The sequence below is a fragment of the Coccomyxa subellipsoidea genome, assembly GCF_000258705.1.
Source record: "Coccomyxa subellipsoidea C-169, whole genome shotgun sequence".
Classification (NCBI taxonomy): Eukaryota; Viridiplantae; Chlorophyta; class Trebouxiophyceae; family Coccomyxaceae; genus Coccomyxa; species Coccomyxa subellipsoidea.
In genome coordinates this window covers 2,210,532-2,227,201 of record NW_005178042.1, presented here as the reverse complement: position 1 = coordinate 2,227,201, position 16,670 = coordinate 2,210,532, and the positions used below count along the sequence as shown (strand labels likewise).

Sequence of the window (16,670 nt, the reverse complement as noted above, 5' to 3'; positions counted from 1 at the left end):
ATTCTATCAGCGGCATGAGGCACCGGCTGCAGGTACCCCTCACTCCTGATATGACAGGGCGTTGACAGATTATCTGCGTGCATGTGTCCTCATGCAATAGTGGGAAATTCAGTGATACGAATTCAGTCCTGTGGGAGAGATGAGATTGTTGACTTGACAGGCTGTGGAGGTGTCTGGCTCAAAGCCTTTGCCGTGCAGCGGCAAGGCTGTGGCCATATATGGGAATTGCCCAGCAGAGACAAAGTTCACTTTGCCGGTCGCCAGCACGCAGTCTTCCTGCGCAGAGGAGCTGGCGCGCGTGGGCTGGCTCACCATTGGCCACCTCGCCACACATGGCTTTGCAGTACAGGTGACTCATCATCTGGGTCAATTGATCAATGACTCAATGTCTGGGTCATGACCACATGCAAGTGCAGCTACTAGGTGCAAGAGTAGAGCGGGATTGTGAGTGGGGTTGAGCATACAATCTCAGTGAGTAGTAGCTGCGTGCTAGGGACCATAATTCCTGGTATATGCTTCCAGAGATGCGACAGTACACTGACAGGCTTTGCCAGAACTTGAAGTGTGTGCATGTGGTGACTAGGTGAAATTGCTGCGCGCGGACAAGCCTCAGCTGAGGGACAGGAAGGAAGGGGGATGGCTGTCATACCATGTGGCAGGGGGTGCAATTACATTGCTTGACAAGGGCGACGAGCCCAAGGAGGGTGAAAGGAGAAGGGGCCCGCTTGACTTTTGATCATCAATAATGTGGACCCGGACTCGAGAGACTCGACATTTGCAATGTCTCAGTTAAAATCTCTTGCCGATTCTAAACCTTGATCAAGTGGTGTAGCTTGAAACGTGAAGCACTGTAAGTTACTTAAGTCCTGTAGAAGCAGTGCACTGAGACAAACACATTAAATTGGCAGCGCCAAAACTACCGTAACTCATCATTCATTATAAACTAAAATCAGTCTGTAAGGTATTGGAACCTTAGCCATGCTGCCAGGCTACCAACCAACGTCAGAATATAAGAAAACTGGCCAGGAGAAACTGCTCTGCGCCGCTGCCAGAGCACAAGAGTTATAGCAGGCGCTGCACGTAGGCCACAAGGGCGCTGAGCTCATCCATGCGCTTAGTCACGGCTTCCTCAAGGGCTGCCTCGCGCTCTTCGGCGCTCTCTCCCTCCACGTCATCCCGCTCCATCGCCACCGGCATCCCCGACCCCGGCCCCATCCCGCTCCCTGCCGGCACCTGCCATACAGCGCACAGTATTTTGAATTAAGCCTCGGCTTTTCACAGGAAAGGAAGGACTAAGCAGCCGTGCAACACGGATGAAGCAGCAGTTGGGGCCTGCAACGAGTCTCGAATTGAGAAGCCTGGCATTGCAGGAAGTAGAGCAAGACATTATGCCGAGACGTGCAAGGCAGTGCGAGCAAGGGAATATGGCATTCCTCATGCAAGCAACACAGACATTTCTTGCTCGATACAAATGCAGCGCGCAAAGAGCCATCTCAATTCCTGTGCAGCAATCTGCACAACCACAGTGCGCCTGAGAAGGGTGAACGAGAGCCCTGCGCGTGAGGCTCACCCTGGTCATGTGGAAGCCGGCCTCGGTTTCGAAGATGCGCTTGCCCTCGGCCACGCGCTTGGTGGAGGTGACGCCCCCGACCAGACGCGCGCGCACCAGGCCCTCCACCGTGGCCTGCCGCAGCGCCTCGCCCCAGCCCGGCTGCGCGCTCAGCAGCACCTCCCACAGCTTCCTCACCTGCACAGTCATCCTCCAGCTTGTGCCAGTCGGCCATGGGCAACGGGAACTGATCATTGGTGACCGCCAAACCGTTAACACCTCGATTGGCGTGCCCTCCTTTGCATGCACTTGCATTACATGCTATATGACTACCAAGTAAATGTGTGCAGTTGATTACTTGATATAAGAGTGGGATCATGTAATCAGATGTCCTGTAGGGGAGGGAGACCATTATGCAACATATCATACAAGCAGGGATGCATACGGCCTGGCAGGGCCACAAGGGCGCTCAATTATGGCTAGTGCTGATGACAGCAGAGCGTGGAAAAGTAGGAGATTTGCGATCTTGGCATCACTGCGCGAGGCCAAGGTCTCCCTGTATTATGCATGCCACGTTCACAGGTTGATGTATCGTAGCCAGGGATGCCAGCAGGGTTCAAGCCGCCTGGAGGGGAGATTTACGGCTCTCGGGAGGAGCTTGCACCTGTTTCCTGGTGATGCGCAGGTCGGCCTGCGCCCTGGCCTGATCCTTCGGCTGTAGCATTGGTGAGACGGGTGCCTCTGCACCATTAGCCTGCACAAAGACATTGAGGCACACTTCACCCTTGATTAATTAGAGGAGGTATGCCAAGGGCATGGCATGGAGATGCCCCCTGCATTGTGACCAGTCACCAAGTGTGCGGGTAATTCCCAAGCCAGTGGAAGACTGGTCACCTCAGGAGGTGTGGCACCGTTAGAGCTCGCGGCGGCTGTTGGGGAGCCACCTAAGGCTTTGGCAGTGCTGGCGGCCAGGTCAGCAAGCCAGGGGAGTTTGACTGCCCGCTGCAGCTCAACGCGCTCCCTGATCAACTGCACTGTGTCCGTGGGATCCTCATACTGCGCCAGAGAGCGCTTGTATTCAGCACCGTCCCTTGCTCACCAACACAGCAACAATCTCAAGCGGTCCTACTCGCGAACATTTCAGCTCGTGTTGGGAATTTTTCTTGGACCGGGCTGCATCCTGGACTGCTCTTGCTGTGAGCTCACTGGGAATGCCCGATATGCCGCGCCTCAGGATATGGGCATGAGTGAGTCGGCAGTCAACGTGTTTGGGCTGGCAGGAGCAGCAGGGAAAGCTGTGTTGGTGGGGAGGGGCAATCACCGTGATATCGACAGCGCCCCTCTCGTCGGCTGTGATGTAGGCGGCCTCGAGCAGGGCCCTGCCCACGCCCTCGCCCTGGTTCGGGGGCGGCACGAGCACTTGTGACACCCGGATGCGCGTCTGGTTCGGGTAGCACCAGAAGGTGTAGATAGTCGCAAATCCCGACTGCATGCATGCAGCCAGCCCTCAATTCGTGCGGGATGCTCATTGCGATTGTGCTTTTATGGACAGATCATTGAGTTCCATGTCTTGTGTGCTATTCACGGTTGGGAAGCTGTGGGACATCTACCAGCCCTGTGTGGCTGGAACGATGTGGTCTCTCCCCCTCTCTCTCTCAGTGATTATTATGTATCATTCCAAATTTAAAAAAGAAACCCAGGCATTATTCAATTTTGAGCATGCAGGTAGCAAGACGGGATACATGGTGCAGGGTGGATGTCTCACAACGGTCACAACGCCGGCATCAGTGTGAAGTGCAAGGAGCAGGTCCCACTCTGGCTCCTCCGGGTCGATGAAACTGGCGCCGTCCACAAAGAACATGAGCAGCGGCTGCAGGCGTGCATGCAGGTCCTGCACAAGGCATGCATCTTTAAAAGTCCCCCAAAGGCTTCCTCAGTCCTGGCGCAATCTAAGTGTGAAGAACATCCGTGATTCATCAATAGGTGCATGCACTGGTACATCTTGCAGAAGATGGGACCCACTCTGACAGACTGGTCAGCCTTGCTGAGCTGCACCCTGTACACAGCCAGGCTGCCCCTCTCTGGGCCAAATTCCAGGACCGGCTTGCCCAAGCTTTCAAGGAGGAGCGGAGCTGCGCCCTGAAGTTTGGTCAGGTATTCCTGACGTGTGGTTGAGAGTCCGTCCGTGAACTTGTCTCGCATGGCCTTCTCGATGTCGTCTGCATCCTGCATCTTGCTGCTGTAGCGCACCTCGAGCAATGCCTCAAAGCTCCTCTGGCTGAGCCAGATATCAATCTCCAGGTCCTCATAGCCCTTGATCACCTGCAAAGATGAAATTCATGGGCTTACCATATCAACCAGGAGACTGCACGTTATTGGTGCATTGAGTTGTATTGGCATTGGTTGCCACTTTACACCTCGGGGCGTCGTGGCATGAACAAAATCGGAATGGCCGCTCACCTCCTCGTCCCCAAAGAACTGATGGCACATATCAGGACGAAATCTTGATGATTCAGTAATTGCTGTCGGTTCCTCTTTTGCATCAAGAAAATGAAACGTGATGGCATCGTTAGCATCAATTAGCGCTGTCTTTTGGCGCTTCGCAGACGGGGATTCATCGTCTGCCATACCTAACGATGGATACTGCCGCGGGACGTGCAAGCAGGTCCGCCCCAGAAAAAGTGTGCCCAAGACATCTTCTTCCAAAAGTTTGGTCAGTACTGGTGATGACTCTCTAGTGATGACTCACGTCCAGCTCATCCTGATGCTGCTTCGTCCCAGCTAGCTCCGACAGATCCGCGCACAACATTGAATTCTGCCCGTGCTGAATAGATCGGGCACTGATAAGATCTCTTACTCAGGAACTCATCATGTTGACGTGTTCTCTGAGGCCGGCATTGTCTTCAACTTCTCTGTTCTCACCAGGCGTGATCTCTGTTCCGATCTGTACGATCTCTTTCTGGGTCACTGGTCTAATTTTGCTGCGTGGTGTGGGCATACCAGATATCATTGGGCTGAAAACAATTCGTGATGGGTGTATTGGTTTTGTGATAATTGTTGCAATTGCAGGTACAAAGGCACCATCACTCACAAGGATTTCACAAGGGGGTAAGGCACTTCGCTGTGCACCCATCAGGGGAGTTGGTAAGGATGTCCTGGGGACATCTGGGTTCCTCGACCTTGCAAAGCTGGTCAGCGGAGGTGGACAGGCAAAGAGCGTGTATGGGGATCTGGCGTACAAGATAGGTGAGGATTACCCTGGAATCTTAGCTGTACCTTTTGTGGCACCTGGGCTGTTCCACGTCCTAAGCGCTACATATAGTAGTAGCAAACCTACAGCGAGCATAATTGGACTTTGCTGCAGGAAAGGAGGTGTATGTGGACGTCCAGGGCTGGCATCTATATCTCAAGGATGTGACTGTCGACAAAGACTTGAAAATGCATCAGGTGGGGAAGACATCTATCTTTCCAGGACGTTGGCAGTCTTTCGCTCTGCGACTATTAGACACAAGTGCTCTTGCTGGGTGTGGGCGGCTTTTTTACCCCTTCAGCAAAAACTTGTGTGTCACAGGCGCTTGCAGAGCAGCTTGGATCCATGGCAGGCGATTTGTCAGAGCAGGAGCTGGAGCAGCTGTTGAAGAAAGTACCCCTAAGCTTAGGGGCCGGCAAGCATAAGATCTCCCTGTTTGATGCGCTGCCATCTTCTACCATCCGCGATCTGGCAGGCATTGTCGAGGACTTTGCCCGGAACCAGTGAGTGGTGTGTCAGCAATGCCAAGAGAAGATAAAGAACTGAAAGCTACAATATGACCAGATATTGAGATGTGGGCCACTGACTGAAGCACATAAGGGTGGTCAGGGTCCATTCCATTAGTGCAGTTCTTGCAGACATGACCCGATGGCCTTGCCAGCCCAACCACGCTGCTGGTTAAAAGTCCTGAGCTCAGTAAGTATGTGTATGGGCACAAGATATTGCTGCAATGATCTCATGAGTACTTTACAGTCAGGTAAACGCCTTGTAGCCATTTCAAATGGCCCATTTGTATGTTGCGTTTGTTGTACCAGCTGTTATCACTCATGATTACACAAGAAAGCAAGCACAGCTTGCGGCGTGCAAGCAGGAAAGTGGCACATCAGACTATTTGCCGTCCTGCATCTGCGCTTTCCAGCTCCAAGCTGTCTGAGGTTTCACAGCTGTCATCTCTAGGCTTAGAGCTCCCATCCTCAAAGCATTCCTCAGCCACCCCATCACCAGGCAGAGATGCACTGCCCAGAGCCCCCTCTACATCTGCAAGTCTACAGGAGCAGGTCAGCTAACAATCACAGGAGCTGTCAGGCACCCCAAGCATCAGCTGCGCATTTGGCTGCTTTTGCAAGGTGCTCACCTTTTGAGTCCTTTGCGTCTGACTCTGCAGCGCTGTGCTTGGTCTCGGGCGCACCACAGCTGTCTGCTTCTGCCGGCGCCGCTGCAACGGGATCTGCATGTGGCACAGATTCCTGCACAGCTGCATATTGGGCCGCCACAGGGAAGATGTGGCCACCATCGGGCCTGCTCATGGACCCCTCTCCATATACGGTGTCCCCCTTGAGGAGCCCAGACAGCAGGTAGTAAGCCTGTGCACAGCATGCTGCAAGCAGCCTGCAGCTCCGAGGGAGTCCCTTAGAGATCAAGGACCTTTTTTGGAGCGTCTGGTCTGGTAACAAGCTCTTACTAACAGCCACCCCCTCCGTGACAGGTCAAAAATCTGCATTGATCCACGGTATCATTCAAAAATTTCCTACTGAAGCTTCTCCAGATTTGAGTGCCAAACAGCTGCTTTATTTGGCGGATGATCTGTCATATACACGTTTGGACTTGACGCCTAATCAGGATGTCGGCCTTCTTCGTTTGTTGGATGATCCAGGTTCCCTCAATAGCGGTAGTCAAATTCCTTAGGAAGTCATTGCTTCGTGATCTGAAAGTATACTGCAATTGGTGCTGTGTGTGAGAAACAACGCAAGACACTTTATATATTCAGGCAATCTTGCCTTTGGTCACTCAATTCCAGTATACAGCTCTCCACTTTCCCAGCAGTCTGCTCGATCTGAAGTATTTGCAAATGTAGCTTGTCTGAAAGGGCATGTAGATCCGGACAAGAGTAGAAGCGTGACAAAGCACCTAGTGATCTGGGACTTGGCTGTCAGGAAGTCAGGCACGATGGTGAAAAAGAAGGCTGGCGCATCAAAGCAGCGGTTGAAAGCTGAGCGCAGAGCAAAGGTTGGATCCACTCATGGCTCAAACATGATACATGTCGTCCCTCACCCTCTGAAAATATGACAAGTCAACCTAAATGCCACAGGCAAAGTCTGAAGTTACTTCATCATCACAGGAAGGTGCCGCAGCAGATGCCGAGCAGGAAAGGGAGGCAGCGGTGACGCGGCGGCTTCAGCAGAAGATTGCAAAGCGGGTGAATTTCTTGGAGAAGGTGGCTGCCAGCCGGCCGGCACCCAAGCTAGGGGTGCAGCAGGGGGGCACTAAGAAGAAGCGCAGCAAAGATCGCGGCCCCGGACGGCTGGGAGACTTATCCAACCTCACCGCCTCCTTGGCAGAGGCTGCCCAGCAGGTTGTGCCCCGATCTGTTCTCCCTTCTTGCTCGCCTGCACTGTTGTGTGCAGGGCTGCACAGCGTCGTGCAACAGTCACCTGCATCGTATTTTTGCAAACTCATGTGCTGTTGCTTGGGCGCTGGCAATGGCAGGAAGGATGGCAGATGCCTCAGGGTGAGTTCGCTGCCTGATGCGAGGCTCATGAAATGTGCAGGAGGATGTGAAGGCGGCAGCGAAGGCTGCAATGCAGAGCAAGGGCCTGGGGGCGGGAGGGACGAGGAAACGACTGCGGCTGGTAGAGAGGGAGACCAAAAGACTGCATCAGGTGCACTGCTTTATAAGCTTTCAGGCTGGGGTCACACTGACGGTTCCATACACTGACGGTTCCATCATTGCCACATGCTGATTGAAATAAAGATCTGTACATGCAGCGGAATATGAGCACAAGCCGTGAGGACGCTGAACGCCCATCAGTGCCTCATGCTATTTGTTTCGGGGGGAATTCTTTACACGCAGTGCCAAAACGTGCACAAGCCGTCTCTAAGGGTGGAAGATGTGGCATGCCACAGGTGCTGGCGCATCCACATTATCAGTCAAATCCCATTGCAGCGATCACCAGCCACCTGAGTGCCACGCTGCCGCCACCGCCGGAGGCAGCCAAGCCAAAGCCAGATCCCGCCATGAGAAAACAGCAGAAGGCGCTGCGGAAGTGGAAGCAAAAGGTTGAGGGGCCAAACGCTATGGCTGAGGATTCGGAGTGAATACCAATGTGCTGCAGTGTTCTTTCTGTTGTCTGATGCGCCATTTGTGAGGTTGCTGAAACAGGTCTTCACTTCTACAAACGAATGATGCAGCTTTTGCAATTTTGATTTCGCCAACCATGGTGGCATTGTGTAACTTGCCTTCTGATGCACTTTGAATCAGATGCATCGTTCGCTTGCATGCAGAATGACTTTGAACAATGCGCATGCTGCAAGTCCAGCTGATGCTGTACGACTGCAGAAATATTGATGAGCAGCACTACTCAGTGCTCATAGGATATTACATAGGCCTAAATTACTTGTATCTGATTCTTTACAGAGACACTTGATACCAGAGCTCTTCTTAGCTCAACGATCATAAGGTCCAGTACATACATATTTAAGCGAGTCAAGGCAATTTATGGCAATGGCATTCGAATCACTCTAGATCTAAACAAGTCCTTACGACAAGCCAACATACACATTTGCCGGTCAGTAAATTGCAGGCGTTGACGAAGGAACCAGGCTTGTTTCATTCTTGGCATGTAAATCAACAGCAGACAAGAGCTCCCTCTCCCTTGCAAGCGCCCTCGCCAGCCGAGGCAGCTGCATCAGCGACTGCGCCTGCACACAGACCCACACACTCATCACCACATGCCACAACAGCCAGCATGCTTCCTCGCATTCCTTTGAGTAAGCCGCAAACTGCTGCCACCCACAGTACAAGCCACGCACAAGTGCGAAGGCCTGAGCATGCAAGCTTGAGCATTGCCACAGCAAACGCCCTGCAGGCAGCTGCATGAATACCCAATTTCCGCTGGCTTTGGATTTGCCAATCATCTTACGTATAGTATTCTTCAGCAAGCACAAGCTAGTGAACGCAAGGGGGCAGAGGCTGCACCTGGCGCAGGGCGGTGGTGACAAATCCGGTGATCATGATGAGGCTGATGGCGTTGAGAGAGGCGCCCAGGTGGCGGGTGCATGCGGCGTCAAACAGGTTGGCGGCGACGGCCAGGCCGGCAATGGCGAGGCCGCCCCAGAAGCGCATCAGCCCCTGCTGCTGCACCAGGAAGTCCTCCGTGAAGGGGCCCGGGCTCACCCCCTTCACCCCCGCATCCACCTGGCCAATCAGCACACCCATATCATCAAATCTTGTCAAAATTTGTCTGCAGGACTTCCCTTGCCTTCTGGCAGGAGAAGCGTGTGCAAATAATGTCATTGTAATAATAAACATATTCAAGTCTCCCTACCACACTCCATAATTCCATCATAAAACCGCCAATCCAAAGGCTTCAGACCCGCAGCAGGCCTCAAATTTGGACTAGGATATTGCAGCAAGGGATCTAAATTGTAGGCAATTTCTGTATCTCTCCGAACAGAAAGCCGGCTTGCAAGCAATCTTAAAGCACCAGAAAGTAAATGGACTGGTATGTGCTGTTGGAGGAATGGCCAATGGGAGGAGGGATGCACCGACGCCATCCACTCAGCCATCTCACGCGCTGCAGTGCCGCTGGAGAAGTCCAAGATCATGGTCATGAACACAAACAGCCCAAAGCTCCATGGCAGCACCGCCGGATTGAACCTGTCAAGCGCACAACTCTCTCAGCCATTCCTGTACCACACATGCTCTGCTGCAGGCACTCGTCGTGCACGGATGCATGTCTCAATATGCAAATGGTAACTGGACAAAAAATGCTTAAATTGGGGCTGCGCAAGGCTCGTGTCAGACGCCCACAATGGCAGCAGAACAAGAAGTGTAAATCTCCCTTTTTTTCCAGGGAGATGCAAGGAGGAGAGCGCACAGGAAGGCGGCCATGCGGGCGGCGGCTGGCGGGGAGACAAAGGCGACGACTTGGGGGGACATGTAGAATACGAAGGAGGCCATGAGTAAGGGACCCATGCCGGAGGGCGCTATGCGCAGCGGCAGATAATCCGTCGTCCGCGGCGGCTTGGCCGGCAGCTGCGATGGCGCCCGCCGCTTCCCCAACTCCTGCAACACATATCCGCAAAGAGATGAGCGCAATCTGTAGCCCCAATCATCTCTCGGGCCGTGTGCCCTGATTACCCAATGGTTTGCACTCACTGGCTGGGGACGGGGTGCTGTTTGACTCAGCATTCTGGTGGTCTCAGCTCCGAAGAGAAGCTGTCATGTGAGCAGTGATAGCGCACCTCTGTGCGACGCTTGTAGTACACGAGGGGCAGGCGCTTCTCGATCTGGGTTACATACACAGCCGCATACGCGAGCGCAAGGCACGCCGACACAGCTGCCCCCAGCTTCCAGGCCGGCACTGCCGCAGCCGCCAGCAACCCCGGCAACTGCCTCAGCTTTGCCGCATATCCTGCATCCCCCCAGCACCCTCAAATCCTGATTATCTCAACCCCAACCCTTGGCTTTTCTGTTTTATTCATAACATTCACATAAGAAGTACAAGCACCTATATACAGCAGTGTTGGTTCTCAGCAGCAATGCGCCACCGGCCATGCACATGCATATGAAGATTTAAATAGCTGGTCTTTTTTCATCACGCTGATACTCCCAAGGATATTGACTACATCCTTCCCGGCAAAAAATTGCCAGCAATGCAACGTTGAACAGCAAGACAGAAGAGGAGGTCAGGGCGGCACCTGCGGCCATGCCGGCGCAGATGAGGAGGGAGATGCCGTCCCCGAGGCCGTGGTCCTCGTTCTGGTCGCACACAAAGCGCAGCAGCATCGCGCCCGCCACCAGCGTCGCCATTGTGTGCGTCAGGAAGCCGGCCGGCGCGATCGCGTGCGGCCGCAGCTCCACCGCGCGCTTGGCGCCCAGCACCACCGCAAACAGCAGCGACCCCACCTGAGTGTACATCTTTATCACCGCCGCCCCCTGCGCAAGCACCAATCTGAAAATAATCAAAAATCCTTGATCAAGATTGTAATTGAATTGGAAAGTCCGGCAAGCAAAGCTCTCGGTTGTGCTGGGCAGAGGTGGCTGCCAACAGCTCCATGAATGATTAGCTTGATTCTTGGATGAGGCCGTTGTAATGGGAGAGCCTGCGGCCTTCTTCACAAGTTCGCTCTTGTGAGGACGGCAACCAGGCGACCATCACAATGGCCTCTATTTCATGGCGAGCTGACATGCTGCCTTGAGAACAAACGCTGTCCATTTGCATGGGCACGGCAAAAGAGGTACTTATTAAAAATTTGAAGGATTGTGCATGAATCCCACCTCGCGCCCAGCTCGCCGCAGCTGCTGCAGGTGCACGTAGATCTCCTGAGGGATCTTGAGCAGCAGGATGAGCGACAGCGTCCAGGATGCGTCGATGTAGGGCCCAATGCCCAGTTGAAAAATGCCCACACTTGCGCTATCCGCCCCAAACGCCTCCTCAAACCCACCGCCTGTGCCGAGAGCCGAGCCTGCCCCCACATAAAATATGAACTTGCCTTCACCCTCTGCACTCCATGCTTGCAAGCCATCTCCTCAAGCCCGCGATTGAAGTTAACATCAGCCTTCCACCCCATGCCTGAAGCCCCTCCTCAAGGTAAGGTATCTCATCGGCACCGGACAGAACTCATCTGAAGCGCTGTTCATGCAGCCAGAAGAGGCATGAGGTCTGTCATACGACATCTTGCCTGGCATGTTGGCGAGACAGACAATGCTAGATCGGGACAGAGTGCACAGCCAGGCTAGCAACGACGTCTGTCAAATGGTTTCAGCCCCTGGCAGACTAGCAATACAGACGGTTTTAGGGTCTGCCGCCAGACAAGCAACAAGGTCTGTTGAAATATTTCAGGGCCTGGCAGATTGGCAAGGCAGACAGTGCTCGCCTGCGGCTGCGCTGGCCACCGCAGCCAGGTTGACGCCCGGCAGGGGGATGAACTGCCCCACGCGTGCGAGTGCCAGGAAGAGGACTGTGAGGGCGATGCGCTGCAGCAGCTGGGGGCTGCCCAGCAGGGGCAGCCTCAGCGTCAGCCATGTCCACCAGCCTGCGCAGCCAGATGTCCTCAACACTCCAAGAATTCGCATTTAGGTGGTAGAACTGATACAAGGGTGTTGGTAGACAGTTGCAAGCTTTGATGCCAAGGTGGAGATAACTGTGCACAGGTGCGCATTGATGGCTCATTCTGGAGGCCTCAAGCTTAAGATTGCTCCATCATGCAGCCGTTAGGCAAGCCTGCAAGCACATGCATGGCAAGAACACGCTGCATTTGCATCAGTCACAGCAAGGAAGTTGCATTGTTAACTAAAGAAGGGCTGGGTACCTGGCGAAGAGGACATCTGCGGCGTATACTCGCTGCTGAGCATGCCGCGCCTGGCGGCTGTGCATGCTGTGCGCCTCCTTCCTCCATTGTTGGCAGGTGCCAGGTTGTGAGAGCTGGGCCATTGATGCCCCTGCTGCTTTGGGGCACTGTAGCTACCACATAAGGGGCAGTGTTGCAGAGATGCCAGCGCCAGGCAACCTCTTAAGCTCTGCCTGCCATGGAGACACCGCAATGCATCTGAGTCTGCTGCAGGCCCAGTAGATCTGGCTGACACGAGGCGGCGAGTAGCTGTTCTTGCTGCCTGTCTGGCCAGCTGGGGCACGACATGTGGGCTTCTGGGGCGAGCAATGATTTGCGGATGTTGGAAGTGCGGGTTTATGCCCTTCTGCACGCTGGCATACCCTGTTCTTTCCATTTCTCAGCAGTCACACTCCCTTACTACAGCTTGTCAGGACGTCCATTGTTCAACAACTGTTGTGCCGATCGATATGGGAGGATATTGATATATCCTATAGAATACTTTTTCTTCCAAATTTGTCTTTCGGCAAGCTGTAACAGGGGCAAAGAGCTCTGTACTGATCTATGCTTTAAAGATCTGATCTCTTTGAGCCGCTCATGATTGCCACGAAAGCTCCACCCAGATAGTTAGCTAATAGGAAAATCAAGCAAGTCAAGGATTAAAATGACGTTAAGCTTGTGCTGGCATTCAAGCACCTCCCATGCACCTGTAATTGTCATCCTAGTCTATGCCGAGAATCAAGATATACGTAGGCAAAGGTATGCTTTAGATTTACTGTCACTTGGAGAGCTCTAAAATTTGGCGCAATGTGCGAAATGGCTGAACGATTGAAGACACCTCCACCAGCCCCAAAACAGGCTCCACCCCGTGATATGTAACGCCCACGCCTCTCTGTCCATCGCGGTGGAAAAGCTTGATTATCTGTAAGTCGCACAATATACTAATAAAGACCTTCTAGAATCTTTGAGGTCTCGCTGGAACGCGCTGCCAATCGTGCGGGTATCAAATTCGACGGGCAGATTATTCAACAGGTTGGAAATGGGGAAGGGGCTTGATACTTGTCTCGTGGTACAGCCTATGGTTGTAGGGTCCGCCAATCCAGAGGAAATAGGTATCGCAGAACGGAAGAAAAAGCTGATCCTGCTGACCCCCGTAGACCCGGACCCACAGCCCAGAGGAGCCCTTTCCAGACAGGCAAGACAACTCGATTATGTTATGATGTGGTCAATTGTGTTAAAGTAATGCTTGTTCACCTTTGCTTAATTGACTGTCAAACCTGTCCAGAGAACCTTGAGGCTCATGACTTAAATTCGAACAAAGTCCCTGCAGGAGACAGTGGAGGACATAGAAAAGCAGCTGGACAAGATACAGGAGCTGCCAGAGAGCGACAGCTATCCACTCTTCCACCTGCTGCCAGAGGTGGTGCAGCACTATGCCAAGCTCCTGACGCTGCCGAACGAGCTCAAGGGGTTTGTTGTCAGCAGACGGTCACCAGAGGAGTGTCTCAGGCTGTCCAAAGAGGTGGCCATTGCCACCTATGAAGGTGCTCGCAGGCTTCTGGGCGATGCAGAAGCTGTGGTCTGTGTGCCACCTCCTGAGCTCCTGCAGGTACAGTACTTCACTTTTCTACTGTACAACCTGCTACTCAGCCAGCTCTTCAAAGATTGCATCCCATCTTGCAATGCTCGCCTCATCTACAGCGCGTCTGATGAGGGAAGAGGGATTTTGCCTTTTGTGATGCAGGAACCTGAATTCAAGACACGGGCGCTGTGGGAGGGCATGGCGGTGTTGCGGCCCTGGGATGAGATCCCAGCAGATGTGCTCGCCATGGAGCCGCAAATAGTGCCTGAAGAGGCCACAAAAGACGGCACCCTCAACGATGAGCAGAAGGAGATCCTGCAGGTACCTGCAGTCACCTGTGCTCACTGAGACTGTTTTATACCTGCTGAAGTCCCTCAAATACTACTGCAGCTGGGAGGAAAATTTGACAACTTCGTGCCGGTGATGCAGGAGGTGCAAGCGTTGGTGGACATTGCTGAATTCATGCACTACTGGAGTAGGAGAGGGTGCACCCTGGAGCTAGAAACTGAGTACCAGATTTAGATTTTGTAATGTACAAGCCATCTTTGGCCAAGCAGCGTACCAGTGAGGCGTTCAGGATGACCCCCGAAATGGCACCCAGATAGCCTTGGCGTTTGAACAGGCCATTCTAGCCAATCTTTGTAGTTACGCTTCAGGACATTTTGCAATGCTCCTATAGCAGAGTCCTCACAAAACACAACCTGTTTTGACGCGGTGGATTTGCATCAGGAGGCAGGCCTCTGCCCATGATACATGCACGAGTTACTATGTTGCGCCAGATCGAAATGTCTTGAAGCAAAGAATAGGCATCACATGCGGTGAGACTCTCCTCCTGAGCTCGGAGCTTTGGTGGGACTGAATGAGCTGGAATGTATGAAAGCTCTGACAGCATAGATGGTCTCTTTGAATGAAAGCGTCTGTGTTCACATGGTCCCTCGGAAACATTACGCAATATACATCAGCGACCCACCGTAGAGGTGTCCTCCACATCCTCATCAGTGATCACTCCAGCGTTCTAACGTGCATCTTTCCCGGTCTAAGTACGATCCCTCCCGCGCCGGTCACGGCTCCTGCTGCGCCGCCTCTCCCTTCTCTCACTCCGCTCTTGGCTGCCTCCCCTCCTCCCCTTTCTAACCCGCCCTTCATCCCTGCCCCTTGATCGATCCTCGCCACCCTCGCGACGGTCACGCATGTGCCCGCCGTGCCGCTCCAGGCTGCGCGACCGCGAGTCGTGCCGGCGCCTCGCGTGCTGCCGCTCGGGGGTGGGTGAGTCATGCCTTCTCTTGCGAGCCGGCTCCCTCCCGTCCAGTCGGCTGCTCTCCCTGTCCCTGACATGCGCGAGCTCCGAGCTGGGCGCTGTGCGTCTGCCTGCGGGAGAGGTATCCTCTGCAGGGTCTGCCGGTTCGGAGGCATCAGAGTCTGCGCCGTCGGAGCTGCTGCTGGGGCTGCTGCCTCCTGCGCTGGCGTCTGCTGGCGGCCCTGCCTCGGCCTCCACCTTGGCCCTCTTCGCCGCCTTTTTTGCCTTCTTCAGCACCTTCTTTGCCTTCCTCTTCTCCTGTGCACCCCAGACACACCTCCTCAGCCAGATTGCCATTGCTGCCTGCCTCCGTACCCCCAGGCAACACCCAGGTCATGATTGATGAACCATTCACACCCACCAACGCAAAGCTACACCGTGACAGCGGAAGGGACAAGAGCAAGCTCACAGCATGCCTCAGAAGATCTGCACACCTTCTTCTCGGCGCGGCGAGCCTCCTTTGCAGCCTTCTTCTGGGCCTTGCGCATGCGCTTAGCATCGGCCTCTGTAAGCACGGGCGGCGGCGGCAGCTGCCCTGGGTTCATGGGCGGCGGCCCCGGCAGTTGCTTGGATGGCAGCGTGCCTGCCAACACCTCATGTTCTGCATCTCCCGCTCCTCGCACTGCATTCCTGCAGATTGCCACAAAATCAACATTCTCAACTGCCTCTCTATCTTGCCGCGACGCTGCCTTCACCAGCTTCCATTCACAGCGTACATGTGAGGGACAGATCAAAAGTGTCGAGTCCTCCAGCTGGCAGCGAATTGGGGACTTGCAAAATGATGCCATTTCTCATTGCATTGATGGTGTGCTGGTGTATGTGAGCAGGAAGGCCACGTACACAGAGTAGCCGAGGCCCTTGATGCGCTCGGCTTCCCTGTCCCCTCCCTCCCCGTCTACTTCCTCTGCGTCCTTGCTCATGAGCTGCGCCATTTCTTTCTGGTCCAGCTGCGGCTGCTTCGGCGCCCGAATCACCTTTGGCTTGATGCCAAGCGCCTGGAGGTGCACCATCAGGAGGATACATCATACCATATTGCACAATTCTGTCAGTGACAGGCTGTCACTGTGAGACTCAGTTGAACAAATACTGCTCCTTCCAGCACCTACAAGATTGCATGCGGAAGAAGCTGCTAATCGCGGAGCATTGGTTGGCACACCTCAGCCATCAGCTCTTCCTCACGCTGCTTGACTGCGTGGAGCTCTGCTGCAGCAGCTGTGTCGCCTCCTTCTCCCTTCGCGCGAGTGTACCAGTAGACGTCTTTGCCTGCAATGGGCATACAAGCTGATGCAAGGCCCGCAGACTGCTTCTCGATGTTGTCAATGGAAAGAACACATGTAAATTGAGACAGTACGAGCTCGTGGGAGCAATACAATGTGGGAGGTACCTTTCTGCCACCTCCCAGTCAAGGCTTTGACAGAGTGTCCCAAGTAGTATTCTCTGTCCTTATCTGCCTTGACAGAGTCCCATGAGAATTGATCTGCTCCTCCACGGGTGCCACCTCTGGGTGGTCCGTTGTACAAGGACATTCCAGACCTCTTTCAGACCTCTTTGTCCAGCTGACGAAGAGCGCTAGCGTCTATGTCAATCAGATGGCTTCTTCCAGGGGCCCTCTATCCCGTGAACAGGCTCTACCGCGGTATGAGAATTTGACGAAGAATTT

The 16,670-nt window shown here is 53.9% G+C and overlaps 7 protein-coding genes across 7 annotated transcripts; 4 read left to right on the top strand and 3 right to left on the bottom strand.

Moving 5' to 3' along the window:
- Positions 1–14: 14 nt before the first annotated feature.
- COCSUDRAFT_55460 (hypothetical protein) lies at positions 15–736 on the top strand (the record flags this gene model as incomplete). The annotated part of the gene is made up of 3 exons (XM_005651941.1): positions 15–32; positions 161–349; positions 584–736. The coding sequence occupies 3 exons, from the start codon at positions 15–17 to the stop codon at positions 734–736; spliced, it is 360 nt and encodes a 119-aa protein (XP_005651998.1).
- A 326-nt stretch (positions 737–1,062) lies between these two features.
- COCSUDRAFT_39119 (acyl-CoA N-acyltransferase) lies at positions 1,063–4,039 on the bottom strand (the record flags this gene model as incomplete). Its single annotated transcript, XM_005651940.1, has 8 exons — positions 1,063–1,233; positions 1,571–1,747; positions 2,214–2,303; positions 2,444–2,605; positions 2,871–3,035; positions 3,315–3,440; positions 3,605–3,871; positions 4,010–4,039. 8 exons carry the CDS (start codon positions 4,037–4,039, stop codon positions 1,063–1,065), a joined length of 1,188 nt encoding a protein of 395 aa, XP_005651997.1.
- A 146-nt stretch (positions 4,040–4,185) lies between these two features.
- Positions 4,186–5,573, top strand: COCSUDRAFT_64238 (hypothetical protein; the record flags this gene model as incomplete). The annotated part of the gene is made up of 4 exons (XM_005651939.1): positions 4,186–4,214; positions 4,686–4,795; positions 4,914–4,996; positions 5,121–5,573. The coding sequence occupies 4 exons, from the start codon at positions 4,186–4,188 to the stop codon at positions 5,304–5,306; spliced, it is 408 nt and encodes a 135-aa protein (XP_005651996.1). The 3' UTR covers positions 5,307–5,573.
- A 1,173-nt stretch (positions 5,574–6,746) lies between these two features.
- On the top strand, positions 6,747–7,895 carry COCSUDRAFT_55457 (hypothetical protein; the record flags this gene model as incomplete). Its single annotated transcript, XM_005651938.1, has 4 exons — positions 6,747–6,806; positions 6,919–7,152; positions 7,349–7,459; positions 7,704–7,895. 4 exons carry the CDS (start codon positions 6,747–6,749, stop codon positions 7,893–7,895), a joined length of 597 nt encoding a protein of 198 aa, XP_005651995.1.
- Positions 7,896–8,366: 471 nt separating this feature from the next.
- COCSUDRAFT_45870 (SecY protein) lies at positions 8,367–12,156 on the bottom strand (the record flags this gene model as incomplete). Its single annotated transcript, XM_005651937.1, has 9 exons — positions 8,367–8,498; positions 8,776–8,994; positions 9,345–9,456; positions 9,677–9,864; positions 10,044–10,213; positions 10,500–10,737; positions 11,080–11,267; positions 11,670–11,837; positions 12,114–12,156. 9 exons carry the CDS (start codon positions 12,154–12,156, stop codon positions 8,367–8,369), a joined length of 1,458 nt encoding a protein of 485 aa, XP_005651994.1.
- A 1,014-nt stretch (positions 12,157–13,170) lies between these two features.
- On the top strand, positions 13,171–14,235 carry COCSUDRAFT_39116 (hypothetical protein; the record flags this gene model as incomplete). The annotated part of the gene is made up of 4 exons (XM_005651936.1): positions 13,171–13,200; positions 13,462–13,740; positions 13,876–14,034; positions 14,143–14,235. The coding sequence occupies 4 exons, from the start codon at positions 13,171–13,173 to the stop codon at positions 14,233–14,235; spliced, it is 561 nt and encodes a 186-aa protein (XP_005651993.1).
- COCSUDRAFT_64236 (hypothetical protein) lies at positions 14,225–16,286 on the bottom strand (the record flags this gene model as incomplete). The annotated part of the gene is made up of 4 exons (XM_005651935.1): positions 14,225–15,268; positions 15,445–15,640; positions 15,851–16,005; positions 16,167–16,286. The coding sequence occupies 4 exons, from the start codon at positions 16,284–16,286 to the stop codon at positions 14,750–14,752; spliced, it is 990 nt and encodes a 329-aa protein (XP_005651992.1). The 3' UTR covers positions 14,225–14,749.
- Between the last annotated feature and the right edge of the window lie 384 nt (positions 16,287–16,670).